This window comes from Poecile atricapillus, chromosome 4, assembly GCF_030490865.1.
Source record: "Poecile atricapillus isolate bPoeAtr1 chromosome 4, bPoeAtr1.hap1, whole genome shotgun sequence".
NCBI classification, from domain to species: Eukaryota; Metazoa; Chordata; class Aves; order Passeriformes; family Paridae; genus Poecile; species Poecile atricapillus.
Genome location: NC_081252.1, coordinates 71,178,854 through 71,197,091, shown reverse-complemented (window position 1 = coordinate 71,197,091; position 18,238 = coordinate 71,178,854). Strand labels below are relative to the sequence as shown.

The following is an 18,238-nucleotide window of genomic DNA, read 5'->3' as shown; positions in this document are numbered from 1 at the left end:
AAACATTTCCTTTTGTTCTCCCTGGGCAGGCACATGAGTCCTTGAACAATGGGGTGGGATTTCAACAAAGACTCTATTATCATTGCCCGGGCTTAGCTCGGTGAGGCCTTACCTTTCTGTACAGAGTGGGTGACTAGCTGTTAAGAGCAGCACGTGGTTCTGTGCAGTGGTTCAGTGTTTCCTGCCAGCTGGAAACGATTTTTCTTGCAAGTTACCAATTTACAGTGTAAATACACACATCTAGTGGGATATATGTTCAGAGGGAATCAGACCCAAGCACTGTGTTCTTCCATGATGCAAGAAGGGTAAAACTGAAAAAGCAGCTGAGTTTTGGGAGACATTACAAGATCATGTAGTGACAGGACAAGGAGGAACGGCTTTAAAATGAGAGTAGGTTTAGATTAAATTAAATAGGAATAAAAAAAATTAAGTATTAGGAAAAAAAAATTACTGTGAGGGTGGTAAAGCACTGGAACAGGTTGCCCAGAGAAACTGTGGCTGTCCCAGTGTTTAAAGCCAGGTTGGAAGGAGCACTGGGCAACCTCATTTAGTGGAAGGTGTTCCTACCCACAGCAGGGGATTTAAAAGAGTTGATCTTTAAGGTCTCTTCCAACCCAGGCCACTCTGATTCTATGATTATTCTGTTCAGTATCCTAAGTATTTGACTGAAATGAAGAACAGTCACTAGGGTTTTATGCTGATTCAGGAAGCCCGTTCTGGGCTTCTCTCAAGTCCCACTGTTGTGGGGAGTGTTAGTGCAGAAGTGTGGAGTGATAAACCTGTTGTCCCTTCACAGCAACAGCTGATAGCTTTGGCTTGAAACACATCTTGCAGTGTCTGGTGAAACACAAACATTTCTACTTCTAGATAATGACCTTTCTGTTAGCAATTTATCTCAATCTGTTGGTGAGTTACAGCTCCAGTGAAAGCAGAAAATCTTTCATTTATGCTGTGCTGAGTCTTGCCTGTGCACAAAAAATTGGTATTGGACAATTCAGTAATGGATCTTCTGTGAATTTCAGCAACAACCAGCTCTGCTTGCAAACAGCTCAAAGTCCTTTTGTGCAAGCCTGGTTTTGTCCCACGTCAAAGCTTCTCCAGGAGCCCTCTGTGCTTCATTCTGAGGAGGTGTTTGAATCTGCTTTGAGCAGCCATTCTGCCTGTCAAACAGTGGCAACTGTGAGGTGTCAACCCCAAGAGAAACCACGCTGAGGAACGGAGCAGCTCAGCCCTTTCAGGCCGTCACGGTGGCTGCGTGACTCCGGGTGCAGAATTCTGCATCTGAGGCTGAAATTACATGGTAGGAAAATTACATGGTACTGAGATAACAGCTTGCTTTTGACAAAAAGGGAAGAGCCTGCTCTTCACTCCCTTCAGCCACCATCCACACACAGCCTGGGTACAGAGTTTATGCTGGTGCTGGCATTCCCATGACCCTGTACTCATTCACCTTGCCATACAGGAAAGAAAAGGCAGTTTCTTCTTGCCAGGTGAGTGAAGTTGAACTGGAGTTTGAACTGGTAGTTCAACTGAGGTTGAACTACCTGAGTTTGAACTGGATCAGCCAAACTTACATATCTCTCTCTGAAAGGGAGTTTTGTAACTGGCTTCAGCTGCCCTGGTCTAAGACAGAAAAAAATATAAAAATGAGCATTCCCACCTTATGGTCCATTGCTTGCGAGGTTTTCCTGCTACTTCCATATGTTGGCAGAGAGCTGTTCTTTCTGAAAGGTAAAGCAACCACAAAAATCAAGGTCAGTTTTCCCTGACCTTTCCTGAGTAAGGCAGCAAAGTCTGTCAGTTGATAGAGGGATGGCTCTGGGTCCATCTTCCATGGCAAGCTTAACCCAGCCTAAAGCAGCTGGAAAAGTGCATTCTAACCTGAGTGAAATCCTGGGGAAAGCACAGCCCCTCTTGGTGGAAAATGTGATGATCCAATTAACTGTACTCCTCTCTCAGTGATTAGACATGGAACAGCTAAAGTCCAAGACCCATGAAAGTAAAACTTCACCAATACACTGGTGAAACCAAGACTGAGAATTTCCAAGACAAGCTCTCTTTCTGGTTGGTAGCAGCACTCCAAGCCTGTTACATCCCTGCAATTTACATTCCTGTGACCTAATTTTTCATCCTGCAAACTCCAGTTGGGGGTGACATTTCCTCTGAATAACACCTGCCTCCCTGCTTGTCTCTGGTTTGATCTGTCGGGTGAAGAATTACTTGGTTTTATTCTGCTTGTGAGAAGGCATCAGCAGGGGTGTGGGTATGCTAATTACAACATATGCAGCTTTTGGAAGGTCTGGATTCTCCTGGAAAAAGGAGGCACTAGGAACAGCCCAGGGCACAGGGCAGCCACGAGGTGGCACGCTGGGCTTTCACTGCCGCGCCTCGCTCTTCCATGAGCAAGTTATTCGGGAAAAGCAGGCAGATCTTCAGTGGAGTTATGTAAAACACCATTCGTGTTAACATCCATCCATCCTGCAAGAACAGGCTTTGATTTCCACATAAGTGGCTAGTCAGATTCAAAGTTATTGTCATATGACTGAAATAGATCTCTTATGTCAGTCAGTCAAAACAGAATGGAGGATGTGAGTCATGCTTTGCAAAAAGCAGGAAGTTTGGTTTTGTTGGCGCAAATTTTTAATACAGAGAGAAAATTATAGGGCTGTATTGCCATGTTTGTCATAAGGATTCGAGAATAACGTTGTCCATCCCTTGGAGAAATGTTTCCAAAACAAGAAAAACAAGAGCTTTCGCAGTCTGATTATTATTCATTATTCCTCTGTGCCACGGAATCTAGGAGGAGTCTAGAAGAAAACGTGTACTCTGGTGAAAACTGCCAGATCCTCCCCAAAAGAAAAGGCTGCAATTGGAAGGCTGCTGATCTGGGCGGGGGGTGGGAGGGAACACGAGAAAATGAGGTCATGCCCACGGGTGTAAGGGACACCTGCACGGGGTGATTGATGTTTTGCCTTAAGTGTAATAAACCTTCATGACCCAGCACAAAGGTAGAAGTGCAAGTCTTGTCCTGATATATCCCGATATTCTGGAACTTTCCGGGGTCTGTGGTTATGTCTCTGAGTCCCTCAAATAATTGGTGGGACAAGGGATAAGCTACTGTAAAAAGCATTGGCAAGGAATTAAGTTTTTCTTCATTGTCTAGAAATATAACGGAGTTTAAAATTTAACTAAATTTACCCTTCAACGTGACTGTTAAAAACATCACCACGCAGGAAAAATTAACTTAAATGGAGACAGGTGCAGGGGAGGGCAAGTTAGAGCAGAGAGCCAAATGTGTAAGGAAAGAATAAAAGCCTTTGGCTTGGTTTGCCTTGAGAAACAAGGAATTTGATTACCCTTTATAAACATATGAATGGGTAGACACTCAAGAGAGGAGTTATCTAAATAAAGAAAATAGTAGCACAAGACCATATGGGTACAGTAATAAAATGTCATTTAAGTTACTAAAAATGACATGCGCCATTTGGCATGTGGCACAAGGTAAATTCTTTTGGACTTTGTTATAATGAAGGAAGTAAAAAAACCCAAACAGAGATTCCTGGATTGCAATTCAGTGGTTGGCTGGGGAGCACTGTTTGTGACCTGAGTTTGTATACACCTTGTGCTCTAAAAGAGCTGTATTTCCAAATCATCAGAAAATAAGAGTGCAAGCAGAAAGAAAAATTTAAGTAGAAATCTAAAAATGGCAATTATGAGCTCTTTTTAAAGAATTCATTGGGCGATCAAAGAGCCACAACTTCAAAATCAAGAGAGAAAAAAACGTTTTATTAATGGACTGGAGAGCGTGAGTAAAATTAAAAAAAGAAATAGCCAAAATGGAGGAAGCAGGAAATAAAAAAGTGTAGGTATAAATGAGAAGCTGTAAGAAGCAGATTAGTTATTGCAAGTGAAGCACATCAAAGGAAATCCATAGCTGGCAAGGCTAAGTCTCAGAAAACCCTAGAAATGAATGGTACAGGCCCATTACTAGATGGACATGATTAAAATGTCAATAACGATGCAGAAGTGTTCATTGAACATTTATGATGTATGTTTGTAAAGAAGCAGGAAGATACATGTGTGGGGGGGTCACTTGACAGTGATGTGATTAATTTCAGTGCATTAGTGACCAGTGGAGCTATTGTCTTCCAGGGATAACTGTGGCCCAGGAGGTTGGAAACAGCTGACTGCAGAGACCCCTTGTGTGTTGACATTCCTCTTTAGTGAACCTTGATAGACTAGGGCAATTTTAGGAGGCAAAAAAAGTGTCAGGTTTGTACCTGTCTTCAGGAAAGGAGGCTGCATGATGTGGAGTAAATGTAGATTTAATAACATCAGAGCTATGGATAATGTTCTGGATAGATACCAAAAAAGGTTGTTATGTCTATGTCACTCATTAAAGAATTAGTAATGCCAGTCAGAGATCCAATAGAAATCTCATTTCATGCTTCTAAAAGACAACAAATAATTCAATTTCCTCCCATGTAATAAACTTTTAGAAGCATTTTTACTTAGAACTACACAATATTTTAATTAAACAGGGTAATAAAGCATCAGTGAAGAATACATTAAACACTGGTTAGAGAGATTATTTTTTTTAAGTGGTTATAAATCACTATTGAAAAAGGCTACTTTTAATAGGACCCTCCTGGATCATATGTGCTGTACTACATGCATATGTAATCAATATTTTCATTAATTATTTGGAAGTAAATACAAAATCAGCCCTAATCCAATTTGCAGATGACATCCTCATCAGTCAGGTAGTGCCATCAGGATGACAAGGATTGTTCTTTAAAATATGGTAAACTGGGTCTGGAAAAACCTGGGGGGAAACTAACCCTGAATGGGCCAATTATATATGATAGATATCATTTATATTAAATATACCATAAAGAGAGACTCACAGAATGACTCGGGTTGGAAGGGACCTTAAAGAGCACCTCGTTCCACCCCCTGCCACAGACAGGGACACCTTCCCCTAGACCGGGTTCCTCAGAGCACCATCCAACCTGGCCTGGAAGACTTCCAAGGATGAGGCATTCACAATTTCCCAGGACAGTTCTGTGAACACAGGGAAGGAACACGAGTTTAAGGTACCACAGGGGCTTTCTCGAGCTGCTGTGACACCTGGCCAAAGTGCTGGGGCAGCCTATCATGGGCCTGTGTGTGCTGGGTGGGTGGGCACAGAAAGCCTACAGAAAGGTGGGGTCACCTGGGGTGAGGTCACTTGGGGTCAGCACGGCCCCAATTTCCGTATCAGGGATAGGGTTACCTGTACCACCCAGAACAGCCCGGGGGGGACACCACCGAATGACAGGATCAGTTCGTCTGGACAAGGCCTCTGAGCTGACCAAGTCCCACCTCAGTCCGAACATCCCCACGGCACTCGGTGCCATGTCCTCTCTTCCCTCGATGCCCCCGGCCGGTCACTCCCTCACGGCCCGGTTCCCGCCCGACGACTCCATTCCGCTCCGGGTTGGGGGGAGGCACTTTCTGCGCCCCACCTCCCCCCGCCCCGGGTGGTGCGCGCCGCTGGCCCCGCCCTGCCGGCTCCGAGGAACAGCCACGTCTCCAGCCCGGCCGAGGAAGGGGCGGGGCCGCGCCGCCCGCGCGCCGGCCGACAGCCAATCGGCGAGCGGCCCGGTGAATCATGCGCTCGGCGATTGGTCGGCGCTGCGGTAGAGGAGGGGGAGAGAGCGGCGTGGCTCCGATTGGCCCGGCGGGCTCTGTTGACAAACACCCAGCTCCTCCCCGCCCCCCGCCTCCGGGAACGCCAATCAGAAGGAAGCGGGGGGTTGAGCGGCGTGGCAGCGGACCAATAGGGTGCGTGTCCGCCTCGCAGGGGCGGGTGCGCGCGGGGTGCCGGTACGTGGCGGGCGGGCGTGGCGTGGCGGGCAGGGCTGCGCGCGCGGCGGGCGCCCATTCTGTGGCGGCGACAGCGGCGACGGCGACAGCGGCGTTCATGTCCTAACGGGTGGCAGGCGAGCCGGGCCCCTCCATGCGGGGGCCGCGGGGCCGCAGCGCTCTGGCCGCCTTCGCGTTGCTGGTGCTGCTGGGGGTGGCGGCGGGCGGCCCGGAGCCGCCGCCGAGCGATGCCGCGGCTGTGGAGGCCGCGTTCGGGCTGGGGGCGGCCGCCGCTCCCGCCGCTCTGCCCGCTGGTTCCGCGGATGTGACAGTGGAGGACGATGAGGGCGGTGTGGCCCCCGCGGCGCCCGGAGAGCAGGAGGCTGAGGGCAGCGGAGAGGCCCGGACCGGCAGCAGGTGAGCGAGGGAAGGCGGTGACTGGGGTGGGGATCAGTGCCTGGGTGAGAGTGCGGGATCGGTGTCTGGGGTGAGGGTCGGTGACTGGGATGGCTGTCGGGGTTCCTGAGGGAGGTCAGTGACTGGCTGGGGGTCGGTGTGGGGCGGCTGAGGTGGGGGCAGTGCCTGGGGAGGCTGAGGGGTGTCGGGAATGACTGTCTCCGTCTGCTTAGTGGGGGTGTCAGTGATTGGGATGGGGGTCAGTGTCTGGGATTGTGGTCTCAGCGTGGAGGTGCTGGGGAGGGTGCTCGGGTCCGTTGTGAGGGTGCTGGGCGGGGGTCAGTGCCTCAGGGGAGAAGGGTGCTCTGTCTGGGGGTGCTGCGGGGTACACGACTGTGTCCAGGCGGGGAATCAGCAGCTGGGGGTGTTGGGGAGGGGGCATCGCGTGGGAAGAGGATTGCAGGTCCTGGAGGTCGAGTGTGGGGAAGGAACCGTGCAGGAGTGGGCTTGCACGGGAATAGCGCTGGGATGGGGCTGGGAGTGTTGAACTGGAAAGACGGGAGGAGGGAGAGTTGTGCTGTAGGGTTATCGTAGGGAATGGTGTTTGGGAAAGCGGTGAAATAAGGGTGTCACAGGCCGGTGCGTGAGGCTGGACTGTGGGACACGCAGGGAAGTGTCCCAGGGCCGGAGGAGAGGTGCGGGGAGAAGGAGCTGAAGAGATGAGTCCCGTGATGGGGCTGGAGTAGCGCTGCAGGGATGGACAGGCTGGACCGAGGGGGAGGCGCTGACAATGAGGAAAAGGAACTTCGGGACCTCACCAGCGCTGAGGTGCTTGTTCTTCACGTGGTTGTTAGCAAGGAGAAAGGGTGTCTTAGTTCTCAGACAAACAAGCTGCCGGATGTCACGCTATGTGACATCTGGCCCATCTGCTTACCGTGGTAATACCACGTCTCGATCCCTTCCTTGCCTTGGTCCCAGGTGGCAGTTCTGTGCCTGCGGGAAGGAGACCCTAAAGCATCTGTAGTCTAAACTCTTCCCAATACCCGCAGCTCACAGTTGCTCAGAGCACGCTGTCCCTTTCTGTCATTGTTTTGTTTTAAAGAAAATGCAGTTTCCCTGCGTACTTAATTGTGTGTTCAGCACAGACACTAGGGTGTGCCTGAGGGGAAGCCAAACATGCAAGGCAAATTGATGAACAAGTTTCAGAATATAACAAGGGGAAATAAAATACTTAATAACTGCGTGTGGTAAGAAGCTCCGGCAAAAGGAAGACTTAGATGAATGACTCAAGTGCAGAAATGTTACTGAGCTGATTCCAATCTCTTTCGGAATTGGCTGAGAACGATGAGGTGATAAGCCACAGCCAGAGTTTAAAAGAAGAACGGCATGACTAAGTGTCTGCTGTATTTGAAAACATGAAAGTGATTACCCCAAAACTTGTTCTTAGTATGCCCAAGCATTTACTTAAAACAAGAAACTGGCTGGTAACTTGGCACCGTATTTTCTTGGAGGACAATCTCACCAGTTAGCAACAGGATCATTCTTTTGTGTATCGGGTGATCAAAATACCATCAGGTTTATTGCAATTCTACTGTATTCTGTTTTTGATAGGACCCTCGTTTATTTAGCCTGGAAAATTTTTAAAAATACATTTTCTGTTTGCCTTCTAGAGCTATGTAGAATACACTAAAGATGTTCAATGTAGTAAATTAAGCCTGAGATTATATGTAGCTGCTCTGTAATTGATTAGCATGTAGGAACAGATTTGCTGTCATCAAATAAAAATAGAATGGCTGCCTGGCCATAGTGTTTGCCTGCATTTCTTTATTTTTTTAATCTGTGTTTCTGAGATCTCCACTCATCTAATTGTTCTTCAGCAATACCCAGGCAATACAGAGGTTAATATAATCTGGAAAAAAAAGAACAAAACCAAAACCTCAACTGTCTTTGCTCTAGGCCAATGAAAATAATCATCTTAGTTTGAAGATTTTTTGTTTTTCTAGAAGAAAATAGGAGGGTTAGTGATTTACTGTGCTCTTTACATATAAACATGCAGGGTTTGCTGTTGGAATAGCTGATTAGTGTTCAAGTTTAATAAACAGCCATATTTGCAATGTCCCAGTGGATTGTTGAGGGTTTTATGATTCTTTTAAACTGAAAAGATGACAATAAGTTCTGCTTTGTTTTTCTAACAAAAACAACTTACTTGAATAAATGCAAAGTTCGGTGCAGTTAAAGGGTGTAGGTGAACTAAAGAAATGTTCTTCCTCTGTCCTGTTTACAACTTCCCCCTTTTGTTTGTTGGTAAATTATACCTTCACTTCTGTAAGGTAGAACAGTGCTGTGCTCAGGCCTCTTGATCTCAGAAAGTGTGTTGTGTACATTATGGGATACTAACAAAGGTTTTAAGGCCCAGTACTGGCCTTTTGTCAATGTATGTGGAAGTTTGCAGCAGGTATTTTGCATAATTTCAAGGGGGAACATTATCACTGCCCTTGATTGAGAAGTTCGTGTCTGTGAGCAAAAGAGGATAGGAACAGGTAAGAAAACATTTTCATTCAGCCTTAGAGGCTGTCTGTAGATGGTTGGGGTCATGGAAGTGTGTCCAGATGTGCTTTCACAGTGCCTAAGTGCAAATAAAATCTATCTATACAACATTAGCTTATTCTCTGCCAGCTGCTCCAATTACTGATATCTCTCTATGCTCCATGAACTGGCCTTCTTTAGTCCTGCCATTGGCCATCTGTAAGGGCCCAGAAGGGATTTTTATCTCCTCCATCCCTTGGTTCACAATATATTCTGGACCAGCAGCTCAAGGCAAGGAGAAGCGCAGGTCTTAATTTTTCAGGTGATGGATCCTGGGATTTAAGTGGCTGCCTTATTTTGAGTAATTTATTTTGTATCTTTTTTCCCCTGGTCCAGGCTTGTAGAGATTATTGAATTATGATTTTGTCATATTGGTCATTGGGATTTTTTTCTTCCTTCTTTTGTATCCCTGGGATGTGATTCACTCCCTAGTATAGTCTGTGATTTACTGCTGTTTGTTGCTATCCTCCTCGCTTCTTTGGTGTTGTAGTTGTGACTTTTGACCTTAAGCTGGGTAATATTTTGTGTTTTCCCTTCTCAGAAGGGAATCTGGTTTGGTAGTGTTCTCAGAAAACCTGTGTGTTCCTGGAAGCTGGCTTCTTTGGTCCTTCAGCCTTACTCCAGTCAGAAAGTGTTGTTGATAAAGCCAGCAATAAGTTGTTTTTCAGAGAGTAAAAGAGTTTATCAGGCCTAACCAAAATAGAAACTGAGTCAGGAATTCATGTTACTTTCAGTTTGTCAATCAGTTGGCCCAAAGATGCATCAAAAATACTGTTTTTTCAGTTGAATGTAATGGAATTACAGGAATTGCAGCCTTGACATCTTGAGCTAGCAAAGGCTGGCAAACAGGTGGCTGAAAGGTCTCTCTTTATTCTGGAACTGCTGGCTGTATTCTGCTCATGTTTCTAAGAATTGGCATAATACACTGCAGTAAACCCACAGTGGCATTGTGGGGTGACAAAAAGCAAGTCGCCTGCCTGTTTGTTTTTAAGCTCTGAAATATTTTCTTGAAGTAATTGCCTAAATTGTTTTTATCATAATGTGTTAATTTAGTGCTCGGTTAGACTACCTGAACAGCAGAAAGATCTCTTGTCACCACTTCACGCTCCCAGTACACAAAGCTGCAAGCACTGGAGTCTCACAGAGAAAGGGAAGGGAAAATCTGACAGTGAGAAAATGTAACACTAGAGAGAGTCTTGGGCACAAATTTCAGATCTTACACCAATTAGAGTTCCAGTGACAGGGTTTTAACTTATTGAAGTCCATGAGAGAAGAGGAGAACAGGTATTAAGATTTTAACTCACAGAGTAAGGAATGAAGGATTTTATCAGAAGAGTAAGGAGTTTTAGCTCTTTTTTTCATGGTGTGTGGTATTGCTGAAGAGCAAGATGAAGTTGAAACCAGAAATGTATATATTTAGTTGAAAACGAATCATTTATTTAAAAAGCAGAGAGAAATGGATGTTTTTCCTACACCTGGTTCCAGTTCTAATGGTAGCCACACCTAAGATGTAGATACAGCTGAGCTGACTCTGTCCCTCTGTCTCATGGAAGTGTTTGCTCAGTAAGTGAAACAAAGTCCATTCTACAGCTGGGGACAAACCAAGGGGACAAACTCTGAGTGCCACTGCACCCAAGAAAAGCGAGGATTTTTACAGTGTGCAGAAGTGGTTGGTTAAACCAGTTCCTCCAAGTGTGTGCTGCTGGCACAAAGGTTCCCCACACTCCCCTCCTCTTTCCAAATCAGCTAAACTTAAAACTGAAATGTGGTTACAGCATGATCTGGGTGGCTGGAGGTCAGGGTGCAGGTACAGGTTCCAAAACCGCCGTCCTGAGTGGTGGTGGAGAGGCTTGTACAGTGAGGTAACTCCTAGGGAAGGTTGAGGTTTGCATCTGGTAGGGAAAGATAATCCAGAAATGTAAGATAAAAAGGCATGAAAGATTTGTTACTTGAGGGAGAAGTCAAACAGGAAGAATTGGATAAAGGAAAACAATAGGAATACACGGGAAGGAAACATTTCACAGCACAATTTTAGGATTTGTCTTCTCTGCAGTATGGCTGCCAAAATTCCCTGCATTCTAGCTGCATTTCTACCTCTTTTAATAACCTAGTTGTCAGGAGGATCAACATAAAATTTAAGTAGACCCACTTGGAATAATATTTTTTTATGCAATGCTAGAGGGTTTCAGATAAATTGCTTTACCATAAAGCAAACAGATTGTGTTAAATATGTGTCCAAGGCCTTCAGCGTGTGAGCACTTGTTTACAGTACTTGAAAATAGTCAATCTCCTGCAATCTGGTTTATTATTAACCCAGTCTTTGTTGCTGTACAGTTGGAAACACTGTAATCAGCTTATAAAAAGTTATGTCTTCTACTGTGCAAATATTTGTACAATTGGTATTTTTCTAACAGTTTCTTAAACATAGCTTTTGGAGGAATGTGATGTTTGGCCACCTTCAGAAGAAGGAGTTTCTGAATGCTATGACATTTTTGGAACACATTAAAGATATATCTTTATTTTTCTATTTATTAGTAGTGTAGTGCTATAAGCATTATAAAATCCTATAAATTGTGTGGGTTACTTTAACATGTAAAATGGCCATGTTTTACATGACCTTTGTTAGAGGTGATGTAATGAGCCACTATCCCTCAACATGTTTTTAGATCGTGGTATCAGTTTTTCCCTCCTTAAAGCAAACTAATAGTCCCCATCATTTCCTCCCTAAATTCCATGTTACTACACCATTAACTTTGGACAAGTAAATATATTTGGCCAGAGTTCTATGCAATAATTCACTGTCCCTTATTGTTTAAAGTAAAGATTAATAGACATTTCTGTGTGCTCACTACCAGCCCCCTGCCCTTTCACCCTCATCTGAAACTGGTTAATCTCCCCATCAGTTTATTTGCACAGTTCCTTATTCTCATTGAAACCAGTGACTATAAAGGTCCTTCTGGGTCACTAGATCCAGCCCCCCTCAGTGCAAGCAGCCTGTAAAGTGATCAAGTTCTACTCCCTCTGCCTTTGAAGATTGGTGAGCTGCTGCAAGCCAAACTGACAACACAATCCCAGCTTTTTCAGGTCAGAGAGAAACAATCTTCAAGGAAAAAAAAAGGCCCTTTAGAAATGCCTTGTCAGTGCTTTGTCTCTGATGTGTTGTTTAGTTTGTTTGTTTATTTTAATGCTGGAGCTCTAGCACAACCAGAAATGCTTATTCTAATTGTACAGCGCTGTAAGAAATAAAATTTACTGAAATTGAGGAGCTTCAGGCACTGTAGAAATGGGCAGCCAGCCTGCCCTGGCCCTGTATCCCCAGACATCAGAGTACTTAGAGCCTAAGCTGCAAAACCCAGTTTCATTGCTTTGTGGTCTGCAGGCATTGGAGGTTGTTCGTAGTGCCCTGTGTGTGCCTTTAGAGGGACTTGTTTTATTCAGACTTACGAAATATCCCGGAAGTTTGATGTTTCATCCAAAATCATTGAAAACTTAGTTGCAACTTAATATTTCTTACATCCTGATTGGCTGGGTTAATAGTTTTGGGTTTAGGTTGTTTTGAAAGAATGTATTAAAGATCAGTGTGGAGGGGTCTAGAAGAAGTGCGATCCATACTGTTTGTATAACTATCTCCAAAAAGATGATCTCATTCAGTATTGTAGTGGTAACATCTGCAAGAGCAAAAAGTCAACTGCCTTCCCCTGAATCTGAACTCTGAAAATGTCTTACAGCATAGAAATTTGTTTATGACATCCAGCCAGAGACTTCAGCTCTATTGTTGGTCTGGGTAGAGCTACCCAGCTGAATTGCTCTTCTGCAGAATATAGAGTTGGATAAGAGTTGGTATAGAGTAAGGGTTGGAGTTGGATTTTACTGAGCATAAAAGGCAGCTAATAGGTGAAGTCCATCCTGCTGTAGTTCTGACTGTGCATGTTTCCAACTTGCAGATCTCTAGTAATTATCAGCACTTTGGATGGCCGAATTGCTGCACTGGATCCAGAAAACAGTGGGAGAAAACAGTGGGATCTGGATGTGGGATCAGGTTCTCTTTTGTCATCCAGCCTCAGTAAACCAGAGGTAAGCCTTAATTTATTTCCTGACTAAATCTTTAAAAATTGAGTTGTCTGTAATAAAAGGAACGCAGCTTCCTCCTTGTTTGGTAGACATTAAAAAATGGAGCAAACAGCTATGAAACTTTATCAGTACTATTCTCAAACTTTTTTGTTGTTGGTTTTCTGTTTTTTGGTTGTGGTTTGTTTTTTTTTTGAGTGCTTACATCATGTTGCCATTTCAAACTGGAGTGTGTCAGCATTTCAGCCTTGGGATTGATGTATTTGATAACTATCAAACTAGATGATGTAACTGAGTTGGGGAATTGTATGTAATTGCTGATTGAAAACAAGTTACTTGTAATTTCAAGCAAATGAAAGGATCATCTGCTTTGTATTACTAGACTATGTCTTGGCAAGTACTGGCTTTTTTTTTTCCCTCAAGAAAAGCAAAAGTCCTTGTGACTTAATAAATGAACAAAGGGTTGTTTTGGGTGTTTTATACTAGATAAGCAGGCTGCCTGTGAAATAGAATGTGTTAGCAATTAAACAGAGTGCTGAAGGTCACCCTGAAGTACTGAGTGGTAAAGGGTTGCATCACTTCTTCCTGATGAACTCTAAGAAGAAAATCTGGAGTTCAGTTTCTTGTTTGTTGCTATTGGCCACCATTAATTTCAATAAACTAGGCTAAAAATTAGAAGGAAGGTTTTTTTCTTTTTTTTTTTTTTTCTTTTCCTGCACTGGGGAGATCTCTGATTCATTCTCTCCTAGAATTAGGAGGAATAAAAACACTGACAAAGAGGTGATTTGTGATGGTAACACACCACAGAAGTACACAGTCCTTCCCTGTCAGGAATGGTTTGATTTGGTGACCAATCCTGTATCAACATGCTTTTGCACAATGAACATTAGAGAATGAAAGTTGAGTTCAGGATTATTCAGACTGCATGACTTCCTTGCTTGTGGTTCTTTGTTGCTATCTGTGGACACGACCTCTGTTTTGGTGCAGAGAAGTCAAAGGAAAGATGTGGTCTGTTGCTGTGGTAGTGTGAGAGCTGCTAATGAGTATCTCAGGTTGCAGAAGTAATGTGAATGTTTACTCATGTTCCTCTGTTTCTGAGAGAGAATTTTATTTATGGATGCATCTTTGTGAGATTTGTTCAGGTGTACTGTTGTAGTTTAGAAAAACGCTGTAGGAAAGAAGAACTTTCCCTCTAAAATATCTAAGAGCAGAATTGAAAAGAATACAGAAGAGAGAACTGTAAAGAGCTGTGAGGTTTCAGTTGATTGTGTGATCCTTCACAAATATTCTCAGTAGTAGATACATAAAATACTGGTCTGTTACCTGTTGCTGCAAATAGTTTCTGATGACCACATGAAAATGGAACCAGTGATTATGAAAAGCACACATTTGAAATCTGTGCAAATATAAACTTCATTTTTCAGTACAAGTCACAAGCCCGGGTTTTTAGAGATTTTGGGAGTGCAAGAATTTTCAACATTAGAAGTGTTTTTGCAAATATAGATTTTGTCACTCAACTGTCTGTCCAGAGTTTTGGTATTTTTCCAATGTGGTATGACTGTAGAAATGAAAAGTTGGGGTTTAGACAGCAAAAACTGTAGTTTGTCCATGTGATACTTAATTCTCTTCTGTGATTACAAGTCAGTAGGTTGTGGCAGTCATAAAAATACATTTTTTAAGAGTGTTTGTTATGCATAGAGGAAGTTGGACTTTCAGATGAGCTTTCAAATTGTTTCATTTCTACAGCTGTGGCCAAAGACACTGAGGGATTTTGTCAGTTAAGATGCAGAGCCTATGAGATAACTAATTTTGGAAGGAAAAGGTCATTTTGGCCTTTTAGAAGATGTTAAGCGTTATGAATATGGGCCTTTTTAGACTTCTACTGTCATGTAAACAAATGCTGTTAAGACAGAATTTAACAAGAAACATGATGAAAAGTGATGAACACTCTGAATAAACTGCTTTTAAATATTTAATGTTTAATCTGCTGTCAGTAATCAGCTGACAATCTTCATGCAGTGAATCTAGATACTTAAGTGAGTAATTCACCTCATTAAAATTGCTGGGAAAATTCTGGTTTGGGTCAAAATACTGATGTGGGCATGTGACCTGTTGAGTTTTATTCTCTCAAATTGAGTCTTGAGGCTTTTCCTTCATCTTCCAGCATTTTTGAAGTAACAAAGGTTTCTGTGCTAGCAACCACATCTTTATCATAAAGCAGTAACATTATGTAAGCTGTTAAATTATATCTTCTTTCAAGGAATAGCAGATGAGAAACTCTGTGTTACACTTGCAGTGAAAAAGATTTGTGTTCTTTCAGAGCAAGGAAAGTGTGCTGCTGGCTCTTAATTGTTTTGATGAGGGGTTTTTTAACTATCTTAAGTGTGAGTATAATGAACTGTAGTTCCAAGTCCTGGTGCAAAAGTATGAATTTAATTTCCAAGTGCCTTTTAAGAATAGACATTAGATCTTCAAACTTTCAGTGTTTAACAGAACTGTAGTTAACTTCCTTTGCCTAACTGTAAAATGTCAACCTGGCTGTCTGGAGCTCGTGTGTTAATTAGGAAAGTGAGGCAGTGAAATTTCAAATGTTCCAGCAGCTCTGTCAAACGCTTCAGATCTTGAAACTACTGCTTAAGACACTGACAAGTGAGATGTTCATCATTTGTCATGTGAACAGATCAATTAGAAGGGAAAGGCTGCTGAAGTATTAATTGTGTGTCTGGGTAACTAAAATGCTGAAATTCTTTCCTTGGCTCTAAGCTCCAACATAAACAAATCATGGTCGGGGTGCCAATGCTGAAAAGTTGACTCTGCAGTTCAGGCTTGTGCATCAGAATTAAAAAACTCTGTTTCTCTGTCCATTGTTTTAAAATGGAAAACCTTTCTCTATAAAAGCCTGGTTACAACTCCAAGTTTTTGTTACCTGCACGTAAAGATTGCCTAAAGAAGTTCACAGTAAAGTCATTGAATTACAACTTTTCTAAGAGGGAGCTTAATTTTAATAAAAACACTTCGCTCTTTAAAATTTGGGTTTGTAATTAATACACTGTCCATACTTAGAAAATAATACTTTTGGGAGAAGCAGCGTGTTTAAATAATGATGCTTAATTATAGTGAAAGTGGAGAACTGCTTCAGAAGCAGTGAGAAAGGTTCATAGCACATCATTTGCTGATGAGGATGATTCATTCTTTTACCTGCAAGCTTTACCCTAAATCACTTAGTAGGCACCAGTCAGAGTTGTTTCAGTGCTCTGGGCAGAGGCTATACTGGGATGGACTCGATAAAAGTACCTGGTAGGCTTGGGGTGTTACAGACTAATCCCTGAGTAAGCATCTTATTTCCTTATTTGAGACATTGAGGATCATGGGATAAAATCAGTTTCAGTTCACAAGGCTGACATTTATAGCAGTCAGAGTAAACATACCACTGTATCCTGGAAAAATTGAATAATTTGATTATGCCATGTCACCAAATCTGTCAACGTCCTTATTCTAATAAAGATTCTCATGACCTTTATATTGCATTGTGTGTATGTATATATATATATACATATATATAAATATAAATATATCTTTCTATTGTAATAGCTGCATAAAATCAACTTTTCTACAAACTTAGACATCTGTATCATCTTTTTTGGGGATAGAAGTGGCATATTTTTATGGAATAGCCTATTATATTTTTTTATCCAGAGAAATATGGAGAGGTGGAGAAGCTTTATGAAAACTCAGTGCATCGTCAGGGAAGCGAACCCAGAGAGACTTCGAGCAGATTGTTCAATTTTGGCTTAGAGCAGTGAGTTGCAAAAGAATTTTGAAATCTCAAAAAACTCCACTACTGACTGGATGTAATGTACAATATGAGTGTATCTTCTTTCTTTTTCCTTCCCTTTATCTGCATCATATATCCTTCCAAATTTTCACTGCTTTGGTTTCCCAGAAGAAATACAGAATTCTGCTGTGAAGTGTCCAGACACCTGGGACTCACTTTGAGGTACTGGCTTGCCTGCACTTGGCTGCAGTTTGGATAAGGCAATCACTGTGCTCAGACGAGCCAGAGAAGAGCCCAAATCTGTCTTGGGTTGCTTTGGGAACACAGGAAGAAAGTCAGCAATTCCCATCCTTTGACCTTTTACACTCTGGAATAGAAGAAAATGCAGAATCCACATTGAAATGGGTCAGGGCAAGGCAAGAGGTCAAAATGCCCTTTGAGGGGCTTGAGTTGTGAATTCTATTATATGCCCACCCAGAGGTTCAGGGAGGGTAAATAATTTAGCAGCATCTTTGTAAGAATTAGGAAAGTCTCACCCACCAGTTAGGCACCGCTGCAGCATTATTTTATTAGTCTGAATAAAACTTGTGTTTGTTTGGTTTATGGCTTTCTATTATGGTTATTTTTCGGTTGAGTCACTATCTGTAAATATCATCCAAGGAAAAGCTGATAGTGTTTGTCTTGGATATGGGTGGGGAACACTTAAGACTGTCAGACACTTGAGTGTTTTCACTGAAAAGGTTATTATAGCAGCTGTTAAAGGCAGTGATGAATATTAGGAATTTATATTAATCCTGCTTAAAATTGTTCTGATTCTACTAACATTCACTGGCCAAACAAAAAGGAGATTCTTTTCAAACTACACAGGCATTCTGAGAAAATGTCTTTGTTCTGAATTCTGCTTAAAAATGAATGCCTCTGTCTAGTTCACTGTTAATAATTTTGATTCTTAATCTTGGGTGCATCTTAAACATCTGGAATGGGACACACCAGCCACAGATATAAACTTTCCTGCTTAGTACTTGAAAGAGTCTCCCTGCAGCATCCAGGCAGCTTGCAGGAGGGTCAGACTTTCATAGACAGAGAATAGCAAGTTGGTTCTCTGAGGTGTTTGAGTGTGTACAAAAGGTTTTTAAAGAACAGTTTTACTCAACAAAGAATAAAAAATTTAAAATATCAATTCGTGCTGTGAAATTACTTTCTGACTGTAATGTGTTCTGAGCAGATGTAAAGCACTGAATTGCCACTCTTTTCAAGCAGGCAGAGTGTAAATCAGTGGTCTGATTATTGAGGTGACTAAACTGGGGAAAGTATGTTTCCTTGTAGGTAAACTGGGGTATTTTTGGTTGTCTGAAGGTGTATTCAAGTGTCCTGTAGTGACCTTTATTTTGGTGTACTACTGAGATGTATAGAACCACCAGATGCTTACATAGTTGGAGGTGTCATTCCTGTAGAGAAAGACTCGCGCATCAGCTGGTTCTCAGTCGTACAGGTTTTCTATAATAGACATGAAATTAAACTGTGCTAAATGAAATACAAGATGTGGGGATTGATAACAGTTGTTCT

At 42.7% G+C, this 18,238-nt stretch overlaps 1 protein-coding gene and 1 long non-coding RNA gene across 2 annotated transcripts in view; one reads left to right on the top strand and one right to left on the bottom strand.

The window, feature by feature from the left end:
• Positions 1–3,758: 3,758 nt before the first annotated feature.
• Positions 3,759–5,540, bottom strand: LOC131578636 (uncharacterized). Its single transcript, XR_009277544.1, has 3 exons — positions 5,276–5,540; positions 4,908–5,064; positions 3,759–3,960 (listed from the first exon to the last, which is right to left on the bottom strand). It is a non-coding gene; the product is annotated as an uncharacterized LOC131578636 (long non-coding RNA).
• A 342-nt stretch (positions 5,541–5,882) lies between these two features.
• Positions 5,883–18,238, top strand: part of EIF2AK3 (eukaryotic translation initiation factor 2 alpha kinase 3) — a 42,075-nt gene continuing 29,719 nt past the window's right edge. Inside the window, exons 1-2 of the mRNA XM_058838336.1 lie at positions 5,883–6,264; positions 12,774–12,903. Of these exons, the coding sequence (XP_058694319.1) occupies positions 6,002–6,264; positions 12,774–12,903 (393 nt within the window). The 5' untranslated portion in view covers positions 5,883–6,001. The remainder of the gene's footprint in view (positions 6,265–12,773; positions 12,904–18,238) is intronic.